The sequence below is a fragment of the Mustela lutreola genome, chromosome 13, assembly GCF_030435805.1.
Source record: "Mustela lutreola isolate mMusLut2 chromosome 13, mMusLut2.pri, whole genome shotgun sequence".
Classification (NCBI taxonomy): Eukaryota; Metazoa; Chordata; class Mammalia; order Carnivora; family Mustelidae; genus Mustela; species Mustela lutreola.
The window spans coordinates 69179599-69201869 of NC_081302.1; the positions used below are offsets into that span (position 1 = coordinate 69179599).

Here is a 22271-nt window from a genome sequence, read left to right on the forward strand (position 1 = left end):
TCTAAGGAAATTCAGTGCAGAAGTACATTGTCCTTCATGTCCTTCTAGATGTCAGCGTTCTTTGTTCTCGGCTAATATTCAGTTAGTAATTTGGGGAAGTAATAATCTCATGGCAATTCTCTACGAAATCAGACCTTCTACACTCTGTTTTCATCATTCATTCAAGATATAAGTCTATTCCAAAATGTTCGATTCCACAATTTGCTTTTGGAATGGACTGCCAGCACGCTTGTCCATGAAAAGGACTGCTTTCCTGCTCCCGCTGAGGGCTTACGGCTGTGAGAAGGGTGCTTTTCCACCTCTGTCATTTTGGTTTTTTGTTTCTGTTTTTCTTGGTCTTTTATTTTAATTAGTCTCTGGTTAAGTTTGCCTTGGTTGCTCAGTAATGGTTTTTTCACAGTATTCTGGGAGTCTTATAATGACTAAGGGTAGGAACTTCAGAGCAATTTTCCCAGGGATAGACACCACAGATTTGAGGAGAAATCCTACTTTAATCAAACTGGGATAAATTCCAAAACCTAATCCATGCAGTTTATTAAAACTTTATCTAAGTAGATCTCCAAAAAACTCCAACTAGTATTTAAAGATCAAGGTCTATGGATTTTTCCCCCCTAACTATCATGATTGGACCATTTTGAATACAATTCCATATCAGTTCCTCCGTTCATCACTAACATGTTCCCATGGAAACTGTAAAAACTAGCAGTATACTTATAAATTGCAAAATGGACGGTGTAGGCCTGATTACGCATTAGTTATATGTGTATTGAATCTTCTTTATTCAGTACAAATGTAAAAAAAAAAAAGTATCAAATTAACTGAGACTCAAAATAACTATTTGGGGAAATACCTGGAAAAATGCCTTGTCCACTCTAAATCACGATTCACATGTTAATTAGTATTGTTGGTGTTTCAAGCTTGAAAGAGCACAACTGTAAATTTCAGGGGTTGTTTCGGGAGACTCTGGCCTGCCATGCACCCTGTCGAGAATGCTTTTCTCTCATAAATGTCCACACCCTCCATTAGAACCTGGGAGAGGTCGCCAGTGGCAGGGAGGGGCTGGGGATCAGAAGTTGGCCAGTTTGGCTGCCTTTGTGATTAACTTCCAGAATAGCCTTGGTTAAGTCAGCTGATACTCCACAGCAGTTTTCCCATTCTTACCGGGCAAAGACTAAGTCTCAGGGGACCACCGCAAGAGAAAGGAGCCCTGGCATTGAATAATACAGTTGACCCTTGAACAGCACGGGTTTGCACTGTGCGGGTCCACTTAGACATGGACTTTTTTAAAGTAAATAAATACAGGACTGTAAGTGTGTTTTCTCTTACGATTTTCTTAATGACATGTTCTTTTCTCCAGCTTACTTTATTTATACAGTTTGTAATACATATCCAAAATATGTGTTAATCGACTGTTTATGTTATCAGTAAAGTTTCCTCTGGTTAGCAGTAGGCTCTTAGTAGTTAGGTTTAAGGGGGTCAAAATTTATACATGGATTTCCATGCGCTGGGGGTCAGCATCCCTAACCCTCTCATTGTTCAAGAGTCAACTGTATTCCAATTCAAACTAAGCTTTATCTGCAAAAGAATGATATTCTGCTGTAAAGCAGAATATTAGTGGTAGGTCAGAGGAGGAGTCTTCATAAATGGTGCATTCTGTCCACACCATTTGGCAATTTAATAATGCAATATAATTATTAATTCACTTATGTGAATATTCCTATAATTAATATAATTTTGTAATGGCTTCTATTGATAGATATAGAAAAAAACTGAGTGCAGCATAAATTTCATTCATACAGAATTTTGTCCCACGGGCATGTATGCTTTCCCCAGAGGCTATCAAATAATGTATTTTATTTTAAACTGCCTCTATGGGACTGATTGCTTGGAAATTATATACACCCTTTAAAATGAAAAATTCTACTATTTTAGAATGTAGTGTCTATCACCTTGTATTTTCAGGAAATGAACAGTTAAATCATTAGTCTGTAACTGGCACTTCTTCCTCAGTTAGAAATCTAACTACCCACTGGAGATGAGCAGTGCTTATAAAGGAATTCAGGGCGCCTTTTCTTTCCTAGAGTGACAAAGGAAAAAGAGGATACTGTCATAACAAACAGAATCTAGTCACAGATGTAAATTACAACATGAGCGTAGTTTAGCTTGCGCTCATGGTTCTGAACCTCAGTGTTTTCTGTTCCTGTTGTCATTTTTTCCGTCTCTGCTCTCCACCCCCTCCATCATTAAGACCAAAGAAAGGACAAGTGATAACTTTATATTAAGGTTGCAAGAGGTCCTCAAGTTGACCAGGAGAGTAATTACCAGCTGGAGGCTGGCTGGGATCATCCAGTCCTTCTCAAAGGAAAAAGGGTGTTCTGACATTGAGGTCAGGGAATGTGATTAGGGGGAAACCCATGGCCGTCCTTGAAACTGCAACACTGCCTCTCAGAAAGACTCCTTTGTCCCTTTACTACCTTCCCCAGTAGTTAGGGGATTAAAACACACACACACACACACACACACACACCCCAGAACAGAGAAAGGGAAACAAAAGGTTATTAAAATGCAATTTATAGACATAAAATGGAATTAGAGATGACATTTTAACGGTGGACTTCTTGGGAGCTGAGGAAGGGAGGGAGGCATTATTAGATTTGCTCAGCTTGATGAAGAACCGATGACTAAGATGTCAGTTCCAATTTATTTTTCCTCATTTAATTCTGTTTATTATTTTAACCGATAATTTTCCTAATGCTTTAAAGTTCTTCTTTTGCATTTTGCTCATGCAAATGGAGCATTTCCGTCTAATTGAACAAATCCATACTAATCAGTGTGCAAACAACAGTGATTCTGGGAAGCTGAGTTTACCCAGAGAGCCAGTCGCACTAGCACATTCCTGTGTGTCCTTGTTATGGGACACTTTGCCTGTAGATGGCAACAGAGGACTAGTTACCAAGTGGCCAACTCCAAGAACCGAAATAGAAGCGTGGGATTTCATATATGACTCCTTAACCGCAAGGGGACTTGGATTTTTTTTTTTCCCCATAAATGAAACGAAATGCACTCCTTTTTTTTTTTTTTTTAAAGGATTAAAATCTCACATTGTTCTTCGGTGAACACTGGGATAGCCTAGTTTATTATAATCGGAACACCAAACCCTTCAAGAAGTTTTTAGTTTGAATGCCTGGTGCCCCCGCATGTTTTTGCAAGGCCTTTGTGAATTCAGAAGTAGGGACTATGGGCATGGCACCGTTATCACACTTGAAAGCACTCATGAGCGTCTCTCGAAAGAAAAGCGTGCGAGGTGCATCCTGTCCTGGGTGGGATGGGGGAGTGGGCCTACAGCATGATGACTGTTTTCCGATTGGGGGGTTGAATCTTTCATTCCTAGGTAGCCAAAGGCTGACATCTTATTCCAGGATGAACAACTTTGAGAACTTACCCTGTCTTCTATTTACCGTACCTTTTGTGGTTCATAAGCGCTTAACTGTACATACGCATTTTTAATATACAGTGAAAACTCTTTTTCCTTTTCTTTTCTATATTTTCAGAGAGAAAATTGACAGACTGTTTTACATTATATCTTTTTAGCCCAGGAATGTAATTAAGATTCACCTTTAAGAGTAGCTCTGCTTTTGAAGATTAACTCTTAAAGAAATCCAAACTGTTGTGACTTGTGAGGGTCCTTTTCATCTTTTATTTCATATGCATGAAGCCCTCCGATTTAAGCCTGGTGGGGTGAGGTGGGGAGGAGGGAGTCCAATCTGCTTTCTCTTAGGTGGCTAAAACGGATTTCAGTACTTTATTTAACTGTAACGCATTTTCCATTCTATGGCATATGAAGAGGTGTTTATATCTTTTGAAATTGAGAGGACATTATTAAATGTGCATTCAAAACCTTGTCTGACAAATTAGATCTATTCTAACAAATTGGCCTCCGAGATATTCATGAGGGATTAGTGCCTTTTCTTGCCTTTTTATTTTCAATGTGCAGATTTTAGGCTATTAGCTAGTCACCCTGCAAAAGAGGCATGGTGACTGTATCTCAGTGTATAGTCGGTGAAGAACGGCTTGGTCTGGAGTCGTTAATTCTCTAGCACAATGTCGATCCACTGAGTTGCCCCCATTTCTCTCTGCTCAGCTGGACCACGGGTTTACCATCAAGAGATCAGGGTCTTTGGACTACTACCAACAACCAGGAATGTATTGGATAAGGTATGAGATGGTGCAGCTCAACAGTCAGTGTTTCCATGGCAACGTGCTGGCAGTCTCCATTAACCAGTTCCTTCAGTGGATAAACATGCTTTTGATTTGTTATCCAGTCCATATGCTGCTTTATCGGTTTCATTTTAATCTTGATTGAGATGCCACACCCCCTCATTCCTTTTTTTCACCCATTATTCACACTGACATTTGCCAGCTTTCTTTCCATTGCACATGCTCAGTATCAATTTTCCTTACAGTTAAAAGGACAGTATATTTAGCATTAATGCCAAAGCCTTTTCCTGATGTTGCTAATTAAAACCATGATTTCTGGTGCTCTTCTGTCCTGTAACAAATGGAAGAACAATGGCGCCTCAGTGTGCGTTCTATAGAAGTATATACTGTCATTTTAAAGTCATCAAGCCCGACCTTGACCTTACTAGATGGATGAAACAATGCATTTACACGTTAGCAGTAGAAGCTCCTCCAAGTACAATGAGCTATAGAATGCATTGTGTGTGTTGGTAAGCTTGTGTTTTCAAATTCTCCACCTTCTTGTTTTGTTTTGTTTTCGTTTTATTGTTCCCTCCCTCCCCCTGGAAATCCCTTTATGTACTAGCTATTGCATGAATTTATTTCTCAATATTTTGTAACTGTCAGATTACTTAGCTGGCTTATCTGCAGAAGCAAAAGGGACTGTGTATGGGAGGTATTGATTTTTTTTTTTTTTGAAACTGGGTTCAGAATTCTATCCCAATCATTTTCTATTCTAGTCAACTGCCCTGGCATTTCCTTCAAGGGGCATTGTTTGTGTCTCTTTAAGTTATCCACAGGCAGGATGGTTTCTGATGATTTGAAAATTTTACTGTGAGAAGTCCCAGGGAACTTTTCTCCTCCATCTTAATGTTCCTGAAATGATCTCCTGGTAAAGCTCCACATCTTTTGTGTTTGCAAAGAAAGACTCCCATGGTTGTTGTATTTGTTCCCCCCAAATGATGGAGTCCACGTGCAGTAATGTAGTGGCTACCCAATGTTTTTCATGGGTTAGACTACTAAATTTTACAGAAAGAGAAATATATATGTGCGTGTGTTTATACATGTGTGTATATATGCACACACATATATAATATATAATTTTAACCCCCAATTAATTATTCCTGATTTTTGTTTCTACACTCAGAACAAAGGACTTAAGGAAGCAGTAAAGGGCACACTTTGACAAACCATCCAGTATAGTAAAACCATGATAATTCCCAAATCTGTTTAAAGCAAGAAAATGCCTAAACTAAATGAAATGTTTCACCGTCAGTTTTACCCAGAGCCTGTTTGTATCTTCTAGATTGATAAGCATGCCAGAGCGGCGACACAACCTTTTTCTTTACTTTAGTAAAATAACTTTATAGGTATAGCAAGAAATTTTGTTTTATTTTTAACCTTTCGGGGTGGGGATTAATCACGATTTGCCTTTATGCAGACTCTTTTTTGACGTTTTAACATAGAAATGGGTCCCTCCGACTTTTACTTTTTACTGAGAGATCATCTGCATTCAGAAGGGTGCAGATACCACAAACACACGTTCCAGTGAATTCTCAAAAACGGGACCCAGATTGGGCACAGAGCCTTTCTAGCACCTCCAGAGATCCCCACCGCCTAGATCAGGGCCCTTCCGGGAGGGTTACATAGCCCCAAGGGTAAACACTGACACGGACCAGGACTCTATCCACATTAATTAGCTTTGCCTGGTTGTGTACTTTATATAAATCGAATCACACCATGCTCTGCCCTTATTTTTTTAATTGTACTCCTTCTAACCTCAGGCATAGTAGCCAAATACATATGAGTAAAGTTGATCTACAACTAAAAATATGCATCAGCTATGTCTAATTACAGTTGTGCATGTTTGTGTAATAAAAATGGCACATACAAATATCGAATTTCAAAAAGAAAACGCTAGAAAATGATGTTGTTAAATGTGAGGGAGTAAGAGTGGGAGCAAAATGCCAAGTAAACACAATAATTAATAAATGTAGCCGAGTATAAAAAGGCCATTTGACTAAGATCCTAGTGATGGTTCCCATCAGCAGACAAAATGACACTTCCCTGAATAATGGGCAGGAGCAGATGGGAGATAATCTCTTTTTTCTTCCACACATAAACTGCTCTGTTTTCCAGCTGGGGGCAGTAACAACAATGTTTATAGTTAATGCTGTAGTCAACAGCACACCCAGTATGTAAAGTTAAATTGGAGAAACGATGCTAAAAACTCATCGGCATATATGCTTAATTAGGAAGTTTTATAATGCCATTTAGCCTCAGAACGAACACAGTCTCCTCACTGATTGCAAATGCTTGCCTTTTATCTCCACGGAAGTGGGAGCATTTGTCTAACCACGGTGGCAGCCAACTTGCAACATAAACAATCATTACAGGCAAACATCCCAGCTCCCAATTGTTGTGTTTACAAGGGCTCATGGCTGTTTTCGCTACTCTGAGCAGAACACTTGGGAGTCCCGGTTCCTTTTTGTAAAGCAGCTCACATCAGGGCATAGGCTGGAAAAAAGCATCTCTTCGGGGTGCCCAGAATTGTCATGTCCCTCTTAATAGGCTTTTTGGTGATGGTGGAGAAAGGGTGGCTATCCATTTTCCTCTTTCTCCTTCGTTCTCTTGCCTCTGGACAGAGAGCTGCTGCTTCCAAGCTGTAGCCAAGGGAGCCAGCACCATGCTTGGCCCGTTTTTCCAGGAGACCTTGCTCCTGTCTCATTGAGTCCAGAGGGGACTCTGCCCCAGGAATGAGCTGCCTGGGCCATTCCACTCCCTCATGGCCTTCCTGCAAGCAGCTGGAAAACATTTACATCTCATTACATTCCCCCCACCCCCGTCCTGAAGATGCGACCTGATCCAAAGGGGCTGTGGTCACACGGATTTTGTGCCTCTCTCTAGTGAAGCTGTCCCTATGGCAGGTGTCGTGGCCAACAGCACATGGAGAAGAATCCTGCATCCTCTACAGCGGCCAGAACGGGAGAACCCAATTAAATAAAACAAATATCAAAACAAGACAGAAGCTAAAAATGCTAAATGAGATAAAACGCGGAGGTGAGCTAGGACAAAAGGGTGGTTGAGTTCCCAGGCATGACGTGACTAAAATGTGCATATTGGATTCAAGCACCGTCCTGAAACAGTGAGTAATGAGGCAGAGCAGTAGCAGCCGTGCGCAGTCTTTGCGAGGCTATTAAACGCTGTCATGCTCGGCTGTTAAAAGGAATGGGGTCAGTTAAATGCATCTTGCTTGGTGCGGGTTTGAAAGAAGAGTTCCCACGAAAACCAGGGTGGAACCCCAGCCTGGTGTCCGGAGGGCTCCCAGGCTAGCCTCAGCCAGCAGCCAACCGCCCACAGCCAGTTGCATGCCTTGCGGGTCGTTTCATTGCACGATGCCTTGGCCTTGCTCTGCCATTGTGAAAGCGCTCCCCGGTGAGCGTCAGAGCACTGCCAGAAGGATGAGCAGATGCCCCTGTTCCAGCAAGGGATTAACCACCCAACTCCATGCCCGACCCCGACCCGAGACTCCCTCTGTAACAGAATGTAACACTTAAGAGAAGGCAGAGATTCAAACTTCAGAACCCACCCACGCTGTGATTACAGAGAAAAGGATCAGGCAAGTAGGAGGTATGGGTTTGCAGCCTTGATGTTAAAAAGTGAAGCCAAGAGGCTCAAAAGATGGGCAGTGCTTTGCCCTGTCGTTCCACGAATGGTATTGAGAGAAGCCTGGGAAGAGTGAGACGCCTGCGTCCTTTCCTCAAGTCAAACAGGTGGCTCACTGTTGGAGAGTTCCATCCTTAAGAGGATGCCAGCCACATCTCTCTTTTAAAAATGTCACTTTCTTGTTACTGAAATGAGCAGTGGCCATGGCATTCCAAGACCTACTGATTGGCTCTGAACCAAAGTGAGATTTTATACCTCTCCTGACATCCTCGATGATTCGGTATTGATCGGAAATTTGGTGGTATCCTATTTATTTTTGACCTTGCTTAGGCATCTCTTTTCCTCTTTTTGATTTAAAGGAAAAAAAAAAATCTGCCCTCATCTTTGTATTTATTCATGCCATACTTTGACTCCGAACGTTCCCCAGTGATGGTCACTGATGTACTACAGATTTTATTAGGTATATGCTTGTAGGAAAGGGTAGCCATGAGGAACTTAATCATAAGTATTGACAGACTGTTATTTATCCAGAAAGAGTGTAAATGTCGACCTGCTGAAGTTAGATGATTCTCGAATCCGTGTCAGCCACATGATACTTAAACCAGAAAGTCTTGGAAAGCTTATGTATAATCAAGTGACCATTAATATAGAAGACCTTAATTTTGAGGATAAATGTGTTTTTGAGGATAAATGTGTTTTTGAAGGATTTGGAGTAAATTAAAGTGTGGATAATCAAATTACATAGGACATGCTCTAGGACAGTATTCCATTTATAGCAGCTTGGGAGTAAGACTTTCAGTAAAGCTAAAAAGTTTTTTGTAAAAAAGGAATTACCCATAACTTACCTGCTTTAGTAAATTCTAAATTTTCATAGATTTCTATCAGATTAGTTATGGTTGTGGTTGGATGATGAAGGAAAACCAAGATGGCTGCTTAGTTTAGCTTCCATTATGAAAAAATCAAGGTCTGTAGGGCAGAGGAAGCACATGAATTTTGTCCTCTAGAAGGCTGAGCTCAGTAAATGGCTCTAATTTTAACCCTCTGGTGGGAGGCCATCAGAAACCCATTGTAGAGAGCAAGAACAACTTGGGATTCTATTAAGAACAGAGCAGCAGGAGGAGCCTGTATTTAAGAAGATGGTGGAGAACCAGGGAGGCCGCTCCTTCCCAGAAAGTAAGGAATAACCTTTAAGAGAGACACCTAGAAATGAGCTTAGAAGCTGACTAGGTTTCATTCCACGAGATGTCCTTTTGCCATTTTAACAATCTTCACTTCAGGGAAATACCCTGTCGTAATGTCCAGATTCAGTGCAGTTCCTGGCGTGGCCCCAAAAGGGTATTAAAGCGAAACAAAACAGAATCATAACAAGCATAAAAGTAAGCCAAATAAAATGAGGAGGGTGGATATCTCAATTGATTCGGCAGTTTAATTTTACTAGCAGGCAAAACATTTCCAGAGTGGCAAGCAACTCGTAACTCAGTCCTTACAGAGTGAGGGCGAGCAAGGGGAAGGGTTTCCTAGATTAATGCCCCAACAGCTGTATCCTCAGTTCCGTCTCCTTGGTGGTATGAATAATGGATGGACTAAAAGGCAAAATGCGCAGTAATGTTCTTTTATTAATGAAATGAAGACTACTTGTGATGGCCAGCAATAAATTAAGAAAAGCAAAAGTGGAAAAGCAGTCAACGTTTACCTCAGAAAAATGCAGTTACTCAAAGGCAATAATTACGGCCGTGACAGAAGACATTGCCTCACAACCTAAATGAGGTGCATCTCTTGCAAGCCTTGCGCGTACGTTGCAGAACAGAATTATTTTTGATCCACAGACTGCAAGGCCTATTGTTTGCCAAGAGAGGAATGTAATCCATTATGTAGACTGATGGCGATATTAAGCATATTCATAGTATTTCGGAGGTGAAAGTTTCCCTAGGGATCATGCACTGTACTTCCCCTTTAGTCGATGGACCAGGGAACTGGGGCTCAGTGTGCTTGAGAAACATGTCCAAGGACACATCATCAGCTGAGCTAGGACAAAAAGCTAGTTCTCCTGACTTACCCCTACTGCTGCTTCCAAGGGGATTAAGCTAACGCCAACCAGACGAGACAGCACAGCAGACATGGAGGTGTTGCAGACGGGCAGAAACAAAGCTGATGTTCTCATTCATATTCTTGATTCATTCCTGACTTGCCTCCCGCATGCTCTGTTTTTCCCCTTCAACATCGCATAGATATGTAGATGGATACGTCCTCCATATATATATGCTGATTTCCAAATGTAACGTCAGAGATAAAGATTTAAAATATCTGAGTACTCTATGGAGGATAGTATCATTTCATGGTAATACAAGAGGCCACTGACCGATTTCATTAGATGTCTCTATTGTCAGAATGTATTTCCTCAGTATTAGGCAAAGGCTGTCTTTCATTCGTGCGTGCCTGTTACCACGACAGGCACCAAAACCTGATGGTTATTAATTTCTCTTAAGATTTCTAACTATTGCGTGTGCAGCTACCTGAGTTGCCAAAGTAACCGGCATGATTTTACCATTCCTCAGTTTTCACACTTGATCTACAGCTCCTAAGAACATTGTGAGAACCAAGGGCTTACATTCTCGGGTAGGGATATACAGTTTCTTCTGTGTAGGATAGCTTTATATTAGTTCCTCCTTACCATTTTATTTGGTCAACTATTCGTACTGTTTTCCAGGATCCCCCAGTACACAATTACTTAGCTGTAACTCAGTACACAGGATAGTTGTCCTTATTGGGTACGTATTTTATGTAACTAGATTAGAGCTACATATTTGGTTCCTACTGGTCAACTCCAGAATCTCAAGAGATTTCTTGCTCACCTCTAACCTGTGGTAATGAGCACCAACATGTGATAATGCAGGTTTCAGATTCTCTTGTGAGTTCTTAACAAAGTGATAACTTACTGAGGAAACACTTGGGAATTCTGTTGCAAGTCCATTCATGTCAACTCTAACAAACCTACAAACCATGAGCGAAATAAACTAATAAAATAATGAATCTGTTGGGAAGTCTTAAGTTTTAATGGAACATTGAGGCTCTACCTGAGGACGACTTTCCCTTACAGAGATAGGCAGTAGGAAGAAGAGACCCCATTTTCTTGATACTGGGAATTTTGGTAATTGATAAAGAGGACAGCTGACTTTCAGGAAAGATTGAAAGAGCCCAGAATTTAAACTTGTAAGGCAGCACTTCAGAGGAGAAATAATGTTTAGAATGCTTTTTTAGGGGGAAATAAAAATGATCATTTGGAAAAAAAATACATATACATATATATTTATAGCAGTACCTTTTTAAAAATTATGGAATAGCACATTGTTCTATTTCCTTGCTGAATTCATCTGTCCTGAACTACAAATGGCGACTACAGAATTCAAGTGTAAAATTGGAACTGTACATACTCTAGAGGCAAGTTCATTTTATAGCCACAATTAAAATTTTTAAAATGTGGTATATGACAGTACTTACTGTGCTGAGAATTTCACGATAAATGGTCACTGAACAGATAAATATATAAGAGAATATTATGGGATGCAACCATTTGATCACATACATCATATCCTTAAATATTGACTTGTGATCCCTTTAAGTTCTTAATTTTTTTGGTATTTTACAGTTGCTTTGGATTCTGTTGTTGTTGTTGTTATTCAGACTATGTCTCTAATACGTGTGCCATAGTCTGCTAGGCATTCTGGAAAATGCAAAGAAGTTTCAGATTCTGCCATTGAGGAGCTTCATGGGGGTGGGGGGGCATATTCACAGAAAGTTAAGTAGGAGGCAAATGTGCAAAAAGTGCCAAAAGTTTGGTCAAGACAATAGCCTGAGAAATTTAGAAAGAGAAAGTGTGATGCAGGAGGTGAAATTTGATCAAATCTTGGAACATAGATAGATTTGAGTGGATGGGAAGGAGGAGAAGTAATTTCAGATAGGTGAGCGCCTTGAACCAAGATGTAGGGTGAGAAGGATTGAAGTGTGCTCAGAGACACATCAGTTAAGACTTTTTTGATTGCAGGTGACAAACACCCAAACCAAACTGGCTTAGGCAAGAAAGAAATTTATTTCATCTAATCTGGAAGGCTCCAGGTGGGTCTGGCTTCAGTGACGGATGGATTCAGCACTAAGTCAGGGCCTGGTTTTTTTCCATCACTCCACTCTGCTTCCCAATGTTGGCTTTAGTCTGGAGCTTCACATGTTACAAGGATGTGGGAAGCAATGCCAAGCCTACTATCCTTCAAAAATGGGGATTCATTGTAAAAGTGAGGTCCTGGTGAAAATCTCCTTGTATCCTATTAACTGGGTTTGATGCCCATCCTGAACCAGTCGTGGGTATTGGGGAATGCAGTAAGCTCACGCTTGCTTCTATCATAAGCCCATCCCATCCTTGCCTCACTCTCAAAGATGAGACTATGGTCATCTTCATTGGAACCACACAGTACAGGAATGGGGCATGTCCAAAGGGAAAGTGAGGTATGGTTAACTGTAACCGGAGTGGATGGGTACCATGTAAGAATACCAAGTGTCCACTAATGGAGGATAAGTCTGCAGGTCATTTTGAGTAATTACAAGAACGAGACACTGGAAGTTCTTCCTGTGAGCACATAGTGAATGTTAGGACAAGGAGTTGGGCTTTACGAGGAATTGTAAATAAATTGGACCTGGGGATAATGGACCTGTCAGGATGAACTGGGGGTTGGGTGCTCAAGAGGTCACAATAATGTGACCTCTGTGGTACTTCCCCATATTTCAAAAGCTGCCATGTTTGCAGAGTATTTGTTGTGTGCTGTGAAATATGGAGAACACAGAGGGGATGCCTAAGACTTGATCCTGCCCCTCAAAGAGTCTACAGTGTGGCAGAGAAGACAGTGAATTGGGGGCAGTTGTGGTGTAGGCAGGGTGCACAGGGGTAGCAAAACTGGGTTTCGTGGAGCACAGAGAAAGAAGATGTTCTTAAAATGACCCACAGTCATGGAACTGGAAGCAGAGTGAGCAGGAACCCAGGGAAGAGAGGCCTATAGACAGGGACCCCCTCTGGAGCCTCTTTGAAAGCAAGTTGGTTGGGATCTCAGTCATTAGTTGTGTAGCCTTTGAGAATATTAGGAGGACATGGGTGGGTAGGAAACTGTCATCAGACTTAGGCCTCCCTTGGAGTTAGCAGACCCAGAATGGGATTATACATGTAGTGGACCCTGGCTTGCTCTTCCTGAAAGAGAGGGGTTCTCGGGCCATCGGCATGGGAAAGCCCTAGTCTTTGGGCATTTGATGCTGCCTGTGGCCAGTGTCTTCTCCCCAGCTCACTCTGGTTGGAACAAAGGAGTGAGCTACTGGCATGTGGTAGCTTCATTTTATTGTTTCAGTAGACGTCAGAGTAAATGGGGAAAAAATTCTCAGGCCTTCTGCAGGAGGAGAACTGAGTTCTCTTCCTGGTGAGCAGTGCTATTCAGGCAAGTGTCTCCACATGCCTGGGCCTCAGTCTCCCTGTTTATAAAGACAGAGCATTGGACAAAGAATACTTGATAAATTTTTTTACAATTCTAAGAGTCTATAAATCCAACTGAAACAACCTTCACACCCTTATATTCCATGACATAGGATCATGACATGATCTATTTCCAAAAATAACTGCTCTGAAATTACTGTTTAGTGGCACAACTGAAAGCGAGGGAGATTGGAACACCACGGTTCACCCACTGAGGCGGCAAACATTTAGAAAGCTGCTAACTAGAGGAAGTGCCAGGAGTGGTGAGAACTGACTGGTCCAAGGGGTCAGGGCACGTGTTGTTCAAGAAGAAGCACGAGTCAGGGAGAGAATGTGGTTGCCCTTAGGAGGATCTGGAGAAACAGAAGTAAAAAGCAGGGGAATGGAACCATCCAAGCATGGACTCAGCATTGAGTGCTACCAGCCCCCGCATTAGCTGTCTTGCGGAATTTATGGGGAAACGGCCCATTTCAGTGGCTGTAGCCAAGAGCATGCCTTGAAGGGATCGCGTAGGTTATGAGGAGACGCAGTAAACCTGGATAAAGTGCCAAGGAGAGGAAGGGGGAGGGAGGGTGTGCGAAGTTCTGATGTGAGCTTTGTTTTCCTCTGACCTGCAGTTATTTAATTTTAAAACTGTCTCTTACATCCAACTATGAAGGGGGAAAAAACCAAAAAACAAACAACAACCAAGGCCTTCCATTTCTGAGCATCTCAGCCATTTGAAAAGCATTGGCACATACATGTTTACCTACAGCAACTCGAGGACAATGGGAAGGGATTATTCCTGATCCTTATTTAACTGAGAACCAAGTAAATAGTTCCCATAGCCAGTGATGGACGGAGCAGAGTCACAATTCCTGACGACAGTCCGGGTGTGCTTTGTTTTCCCCACACCAGAAAGCCTCAGTCCACTACTTAGTATTTTGTCCAATGCCAATGACTTTTTTTTTCTCAAGAAGGTAGAAATAGAAATATTTTTTATGACCAAGAGGAGAGATTATATTACTCTTGGATTAACTACAGAATGGTTTTTATGTAAGTCAGACTAAATAGACGTCTGTTTTTTTACAAACATCCAGCTCTACGCGCACAGAACATTTTCAGTTTGCTTTGAAAGCAAAATACCATGTGTCGTAACTTTACAATGTTTTAAATAAAGTTAGGAATTTGGGTTTATGATGCTGAAAATACCATAAAATCAGAGGGTAGAAGACCAGGAAATATGTGTGTGTGTGTGTGTGTGTGTGTGTGTGTGTGTGTGTCCTTAACAAAATTCTGCAAATAGAAGAATCAAAGGTAGACATTTCCACAAGCCAGTTATTGAATCATTGTATTAACAATCTAGTGAAACGAGAAGTAAATTATTAAAGTTTATCTTCCTCGTTGATTTGTAACACTGTTCTTCAGTCTGTGGATAGTTTTTAAAGCAGAGCAGTTCACCCTAACAAAGCCATTTACTGTACTGGTCCTATACTCTGGCACTCTTTTTCTCTTTATTACTTCATTTTGGAACTTTGATTGCCCTATTTTAGATCTAAGATTGCTCTAATGCTATACTGCAATTGTATGAGGGGCTTGGTTTTCACTTTGTTCTCAGAACCAGGCTGGCTATAAATTTATCTCTGTTCTTTGAAGAAGCTAACAGTAAATTTTCAAGAGGAAAAATGGTGGTATATATCCCTACAGAGGAAAAGTAATCTCTTAAAAGCAGAATAACCTCCAGGCTACATCCTTTTAAAGAGAGACTTTCAAACAAGGACGCCTTCAACTTTTATATGTGTTCTATATTTTTCTTCAGGCTTTGTACCTACTCTTCGCTCTGTGTAAGGTTTCTCCGTAATGACCCCGTTCCTCCCCACACCCATTAAATCTGTAATGAAGTCATGCCGTTCCCAATTCTGATGTCATAATAACTTCCAGAGCCACGGCTGGGTAGCACATCCTGGAGATGATCTGAGGTTTCATCAGGAAAAGAGGCAGAGAGACCCCGGAGTTGGAATACCCACATAATTGAATCTCTGTTTCATAAATTACCACATACTACAATGAAAATGAACTTTGTAAAGTTAAATCCAGGGAGGCTTTCTGTTTGGTTTACTTGCAGTCAAAGCAGTCTCCAATTTCAGGGCACTGGTTCCATTCAAGTTACAGCAGGCCTTCCCAGAGATGTGGTCACCCTCCCTCATCAACAGATCATAAGATCATTTCGAATGAGGAGGTGCTAAAAGAACGGGATGAGCCTGTGGCTCTGTTTCCATGTCTGACGACTTCATCACCTCTCATCTTGATTGTACAGCCGCCTGGAGCTGGATGTTGATGAATGAGGCACGCCTGGTGTCCTCACGTGTCAGACACACAGGCCTGGGGCTCCCTTCACCGGGGGCTCTCTGGCTCGCCTGGGAGCGACCAAGGGGAATAGATGTGGAGCTTGGGGAAGGCCGGGGAGGGCTGGGGAGAGGTTGAACCCATCACATCATCCATCCTGCCTGTGTCTCCTGAGGTCATGACCAGGGGCTCCTAAGAGCTGCCCTGGGAGGGAGCAGAGAGCTCCGCCACTGTGGTGACTGTTGTCAACACAAGTCAGCCAGAAATGGGCAGTTCAGTTGGCCAGCCTATGTTTCAGACCTCAGAAAGTTCCCGAAAGTGTTCCTTTCGCCCTTTCCTTCAGCCTAATTGTCCTCTTTCTCATTTTATGCCCCTGCTAGACCACCGCTCTTGATAAGGAGAGGCAGGTTTTCCGACGAAGACGCAACCAGGATGTGAGGAGCCGGTACAAGGCCCAGCCAGCTCCGTCTGAACTCAACTCGGAATCAGAAGACTACTCCCCGAGCTCATCTGAGACTGTTCGCTCCCCAAACTCGCCCTTTTAATAAGACCCTTTTACTCGAAGTCCTAGCTTAACCCTTTGAGACTCTGAGGTTGTTTTCCAAATTTATGTGAAACAGTTTCATCTGATCTATCTAGCACTCAGTGCTTGAATGGCAGAACAGAAAGTGTGTTTTCTGGTATCTTTGTAGTGATTTCTCTTTGCTGAAGGAGATGACCACATGGTGTTTGCGAAGATGGCAACTTGCTGCTAATAGGGTCCTCAAAGGGTTAAGGCTAACTTGCAACTTTTTTAAACATAGAAGCAATGAATGTGTTCGTCAGTCAAACTAGGATCTGCAGTATTGTAATATCGCACGTTAACCCTCTGAGTGCATAGGATTTTATGGAGAACCCCTGGGGAATTTTTCAGGCCTTTGGATGTATACGCACACGCTTCTTGATTTTGCTGCAGATCAAGGATGTTCTTAGATGCTGAGATGTCCAGACAAGAAGGACATCTAGAACGATAGCTTGCTTGTCGTTTTTTTGTGGGTTTAGAATCTAGCAGGCTTATAACTTAGACATAAGACCTCTCTTTCTTCTTCACAATCCCATTTTGAAAGGGACTTTTTTCACTAGAGGTATGACTGTCCGCGGCCGCGAGTCCTGCATCCCGAGTGGAGGCGACTGGGTCTGTGGCCGACAGCCTGACCCAGGAAAGAGCTGGCGCCCCCTCCCCCACATCGCCTCCACATGAAGACGGGCTGACGACGCCCCAGAAATGCTGCTTCCACATCAGTTGCTGCTAGTGACAGCGCAGACCCTCGGAAGTCACCATACTTTGTCTTGTGCGTGGTGAGTGAGGGTCTGCCTGCTCAGTATGAGACATCTATAGAAAACAACAACAACAACAACAACAACTGGGGGAAAAGAGCAATAAATTGCCAGGTGCTCTATAGGGCTGGGATTTCAAACAGAAAGAGGAAACAAGATCCTGTTCCTTTTCTCACCTGCATTTTGCGCACTGCAGTCTTCAGCGTGAAATCCATATAGAGTACAGAGGGGTGCTGGGGCACAGGGAACTAGAGGCAAGTGCTTTGCAAGGTGGCTGAGGAGAAAGCGCAAGGGAAGGCACACTCCAGAATGTTCTAAAAATGGGTTTTAAGGAAATAAACCATTGGTAAGAGAATTACATGTGCACCTTTAGATTACTTATGTACAACCTCCCAGGAAGAACAGGATGGAAGACCTAGAAGATGCCCCTGAGAATAAAACTTCTGTTCCCTAAGATGACCTTTTGATACGACTGCCTTTAGCTGTCCAGAGAGACATGTTGTTTTTCTCCCTTTGGGCCAAGTCCTGTCTGAGGCCCGTGTTTTCACTCCTGTTACCAAACTTTCCTGCCTAGTCCTGAATCCCCAGTGAATTTCTTCTGGAATGTGTCCCATTTCAGAAAGAGGGCCTGTCGCCTCCAGTGTGTCCTGCTGGGCTTAGAGAAGAGGCTGGTCATGACGCCTTGGAGGCAAGGTCCGACTCAAATGTCCTGCTAAGGTTTGCCCAGTTCTCTGACCCAGGAGACAACCAGTGAGTGATGTCTCATGAAATTTGCATCTGGACAGCCGAACAGAGCTCACTGTCTCTGTTTTAAATATACTTAGGTATCTGACAGTCTTCAAATTTGTATAGTCAGGTCTTTATTTTTGAATACATGTTGGTCTTTAATCACCTTTTTTCACTCTTCAACTCATAAACTTTGGTCTCTATCAATATACATTTTAAAAATCGCAACATCTCATGGCTTTTGCGACAGAGTTTCCCTGGTTTTTTGTTTTTTGTGTGTGTGGTTTTTTTTTTTTTTTTTTTGCTCTTCCACATTTTGGTTTGTCCTTTTGGTCTGTGTTGTCCTGACATGTAAACAGTAGATCATTTATTGAGAGGTTTCCTCATTTCAGAGAGTTCTGTAATGGTAGCACATAACATGAAGTAGCACAAATCAGCTGGGTTTTTTGGCGGGAGGGGGAGGGCAGAACACCAAGAAGGGGGTTGGTGTGTAGGTAGATTTCATGTTGGTAAAACACCTTGAACCAGTCAGAAATTACTGCTTTCTCCAGAACTACGAAGCAAAGCACTGTTCTAAGACTAAGGAGTGGCTCTGTCACTTGGCCTCAACTTTAAATGTGTGACTACAAAGAATGCAATGGGCAGAGACCTACCTGCCAGTAGCTTGTCACTTTCCTTTCTTTTCGCCGAATTACTGTCTTTCCTGTGGGCATTACGTACATTGCTACAGCATCTATGTACCGAACTTCTAGTGCACGGCTCAGGCCTTTTTCCATCTGAGTCTAGGGGGACCGCGGACCCTGTAAAGCTGGGGAGTGTTTCCCAGCACACCGCAGAGGGACATTCAGCATGGGGATCCCAGCGTATCGTATCGCTGTAGAATTTGAGTGATCTGTGCTGAATAAACAGTGGAATGTGACCTGTCAAGTAGAAATATTGAGTAATCAGATGGAATGCAATCTTTAGCATGAAGCTATTGAGATTCTGAATGTCAGAGATGTACTCAGAGGGTTAACAGACAAGCACAAGGCATGCTGATTACATTGGTGTATCCAGACTGCTCTGCTTTTTAGCCAGTGCTTTCTAATTTTTTTCACAACATTCTTGGGATAGTTCAAGTTTGAAATAATTAAGTGGTGGTGTTCTTTAAGGAATTTCTATAACCAAATTGATCTTATTTTTTATTTCACTTTATCATAGAATAAATTATGTACCATTATGGCAGTGTATCTCTGTAACTATCGATTTCATCATTGCCACAGTGTTTCCATATTTTTTTTCTAAGTATTTAATATAGCTCTTATGGTGGTGGCCTGGTGATGGGGACTGTCTTTCCTTTATTGATACATGACCAACCAGATGGTATTTTCAAGGGAATTTTTAGATTCATCATTTCAGTTGGATAGTAGACTTACTAAAGAAGAACTCCTTCATGACTTGCATCGTGTAAATCATCTCTGTAGATGAGAACTGTTCTTTTTTCTCGACATTGTAGCAGAAATCATTTTCTTCATCATAATCGATGAATATGTGATTTGTTCCACATCATTAGAAGGAAAACTAAGGTTTCAGTCACTGAAAATGTTTTTACCGTAGCCCTCATCTAACTTACACGTGGTGCATATAAAAATAAGCAGAGAAAACAAAATACAAATAAACTGCTGAAAACACTTGGTGTTTTGTATTCAGTGAGCCCCTCCTGCAACGCTCAGCACCCCCGTGGGTGGTGGTTAACAGGCCCGTCAGATATTGTTGAAAGAAAGCAATATATCCATGAATGAAGGCTAAAATTGCAATCCTTTACCCTTTGAGGCATATTTCAGTTGGAAAAAAAAAAAAAAAAGAAAGAAGAGAAGAAAAATTGGTTTAGCTTAGAGGGTCATGGAGCTACCGTAGGACCAAGGCTCGTGCACATTAAATCACCATTGTTTGCTGGCCAACGGTACCCATTAGACAGCTCTGTTCCCTGCGCTGAAGTGCGATTGTGCTTGAGGGACAGCTTTCCTAATGTTATTGTGTTGCCTGCCAGCCCTTCTCAGGGTAAGGACCTGTCAGCATTTCCATGATAAACTTCTGTTTTCAAAGGTTTTTAATTTGACCATAAAAAGGTGCCCCGGGCTGAAGTTTGCTATATAGGGCCTGTACCAAAGAGTGTGAAGATTCACTTCCTTCTCTTTTCTGCCCAATTCTCCCTAGAAAAGGGCAGCAGCACAACAAATTTGGTGTGTCCCCTTCTTCACTATAATTGCGGAACTGTGGAAAGCACCAAGATCCAAGGTGGTAGTTGCAGTGTAATGATTCATTTGGATGTGGGTTTGAAAAAAAAACATGAGTGAGTCACCTGGCATATACTGTAGATAGCATATCTTTTCTATAATTTGTAAATTGTTAATTTTTTAAACTGCTACATGATCTTTTCTTTTTTTTCTTTCTTTTTTTTTTTTTTTTGTCCAAAGATCTTTAAGAAACTTGAAGTTGGTCATTTCAAAGGTTAGCCTTTCCTGCGTGTTGTCTGCCATTTCCATTAGGAGTTTGGGAAAAATCCTCTCAGACTGACCCTTACTTTGCATGTGGTGATAGAGGGTCAGATAAACACTTCTTATGGAGATACGGATTTCTTTATTTAATCATCAGGTTTCAGGAAGCCATTCATGTCTGTTAGGAAAAATGGTGATTAAAAGCACTTCCAAAACTAACATTTTTGTCAATTCAGATGTGAAAAGAGCATAAATTATCACACTTTACATGTTTTCTTTTGTTTGTTTAAAGGCAAATAAATCAAGAAAACTTGAAGACACTAAACATTTGATTACTCCAAATGTGCTTTAAAATTGGCTCAATGGTGCTTATACATAAAACAGTAACAAATGGGGTTCCTAGGACTGTCAGAAGGAATCTTTAATTTGTGTGTAATTACATACTGAGGAGGAGGTGCTTTTAACCCCGTCTTTTATTTTTTAATCATCTCAAATATGCAACCATCCATCCAGTAACATTAAGGGTCATAAACTGGTGGGAAACAGGAAATTCAATGTAGAGGCTTAGAATGCCTCTGGTTAGGGTGGGCTTTTCTCCCCCCTTCGGTTTTGATGTTATTGTTGATGGGCGTCAACACTGAAGCTGCCGTGATCATTTTTCAGTGATCGAGCTTTTAACTGGCAGGTGTTTTGATCATGAGGTTTGCAGTATCTTGCCCTTGGAGACAAGTGAGAAACCTAGATTCCTTCTTTTTCCCTAAAGGAAGAGTGATCTCTATAATTAAACTATACCTGTAAATTGCCTCAACTTTCTCTTTTGGTCAACCGAAATGAGACCCTTAATGTTGCTTAAATGTAAAATTGTATATTTTTGTCTGTGATATACTTTATTAATTTAAAGTAAATAATAGTTCTAAAAGCCTTCACCGTCGGTATTAAGAGAAAGTAGGATTTTAAAAGTGATGATAAAGATGCTATAATGTCAATTCATTCCAGTCCAATCGAATGTGGTAAGAAAAAGACCTTAAATATTTCTCTAGGGACAATTTCTCACTTGCCATTGACATTAATCTTCGATGTATGCTCAGAAAAAATAAAAAGAAATTGAAACTGGTCCAAGGTTAGAGTCATATCCTTGATAACTATTTTTTTTATTTTATTAGGAAATTAATAATAGCCTTTTTCATTCTGGCTGAAAGAAAATTATTAAAGGATTAGTTGAGTGTGAAATTAAATAGTATTTTGCTCATGCATACTAAAAAGATGGGCTAGGTACTTGATGCGTTTAAACAAGTTTCTGAAAGGTTTCAATTTGGTGCGAGGGAAAAAAAATCAATGTTTCCTTTGAAAATACTGAATTTATCAATGGCTGCATGGATCAGATGGCATAGGTTAATCTTTGATTTTCAGAATCTTAATGAAGTAACTTTCAAACAATTTGTATCCACGATTAAAGCTGGAATGAGATCCAATTTTTTCCCCTAATCTCTCAGTTTAAGCTAATAAATGTAGGTTAATGTGGAATGAAATCATCTGTGATATATTATGTTTATTTATCAACTGAGCTTTTTTGATGTTGCCTGTTTTTATGTAAAACATGTTCTTAAAGTTAATAAAATAATAGTACTTGGTGTATGAACTACTATGTAATACCCTAGACGCAGTGTCCACTCCTCGATTCCCTTTGCCATAATGGAAGAAAATTTCATTTTAGTTCAATTCATAATTGACACATTCAGTCCACGAAGGAATAACCCAGCTGTGTTCTTGGGGGGGCATTCTCTCTATGCAAGGCTTTAAAAATTAGTCATGCGGTCAGAGTGTAGCTTTCCCACATGTCCCCCACAGCAGAGTGTATATTTCATGGGCATAATTCAAAAACAACTATTTCAAAAATGTCCCTTTTCATATATTACCTTCCTGCCTGGGCCAGTGACTTGGATAAACACAAAGAAATCAAATACCATTCAGCCCTGTTTTATCCTTCAGCCTATGTGCACAAGCTCTCCAGAGAAGAG

At 41.2% G+C, this 22271-nt stretch overlaps 1 protein-coding gene across 4 annotated transcripts in view; it reads left to right on the top strand.

The window, feature by feature from the left end:
* DCLK1 (doublecortin like kinase 1) overlaps positions 1-21892 on the top strand; it is a 347358-nt gene extending 325466 nt beyond the window's left edge. For 2 of the 4 annotated variants that reach the window (XM_059144247.1, XM_059144248.1), the window contains exons 17-18: positions 4142-4215; positions 16114-21892. In XM_059144247.1, the coding sequence (XP_059000230.1) occupies positions 4142-4215; positions 16114-16171 (132 nt within the window). In that variant the 3' untranslated portion in view covers positions 16172-21892. The remainder of the gene's footprint in view (positions 1-4141; positions 4216-16113) is intronic. The other 2 variants (XM_059144246.1, XM_059144245.1) reach the window with 1 other exon arrangement.
* Positions 21893-22271: the final 379 nt, after the last annotated feature.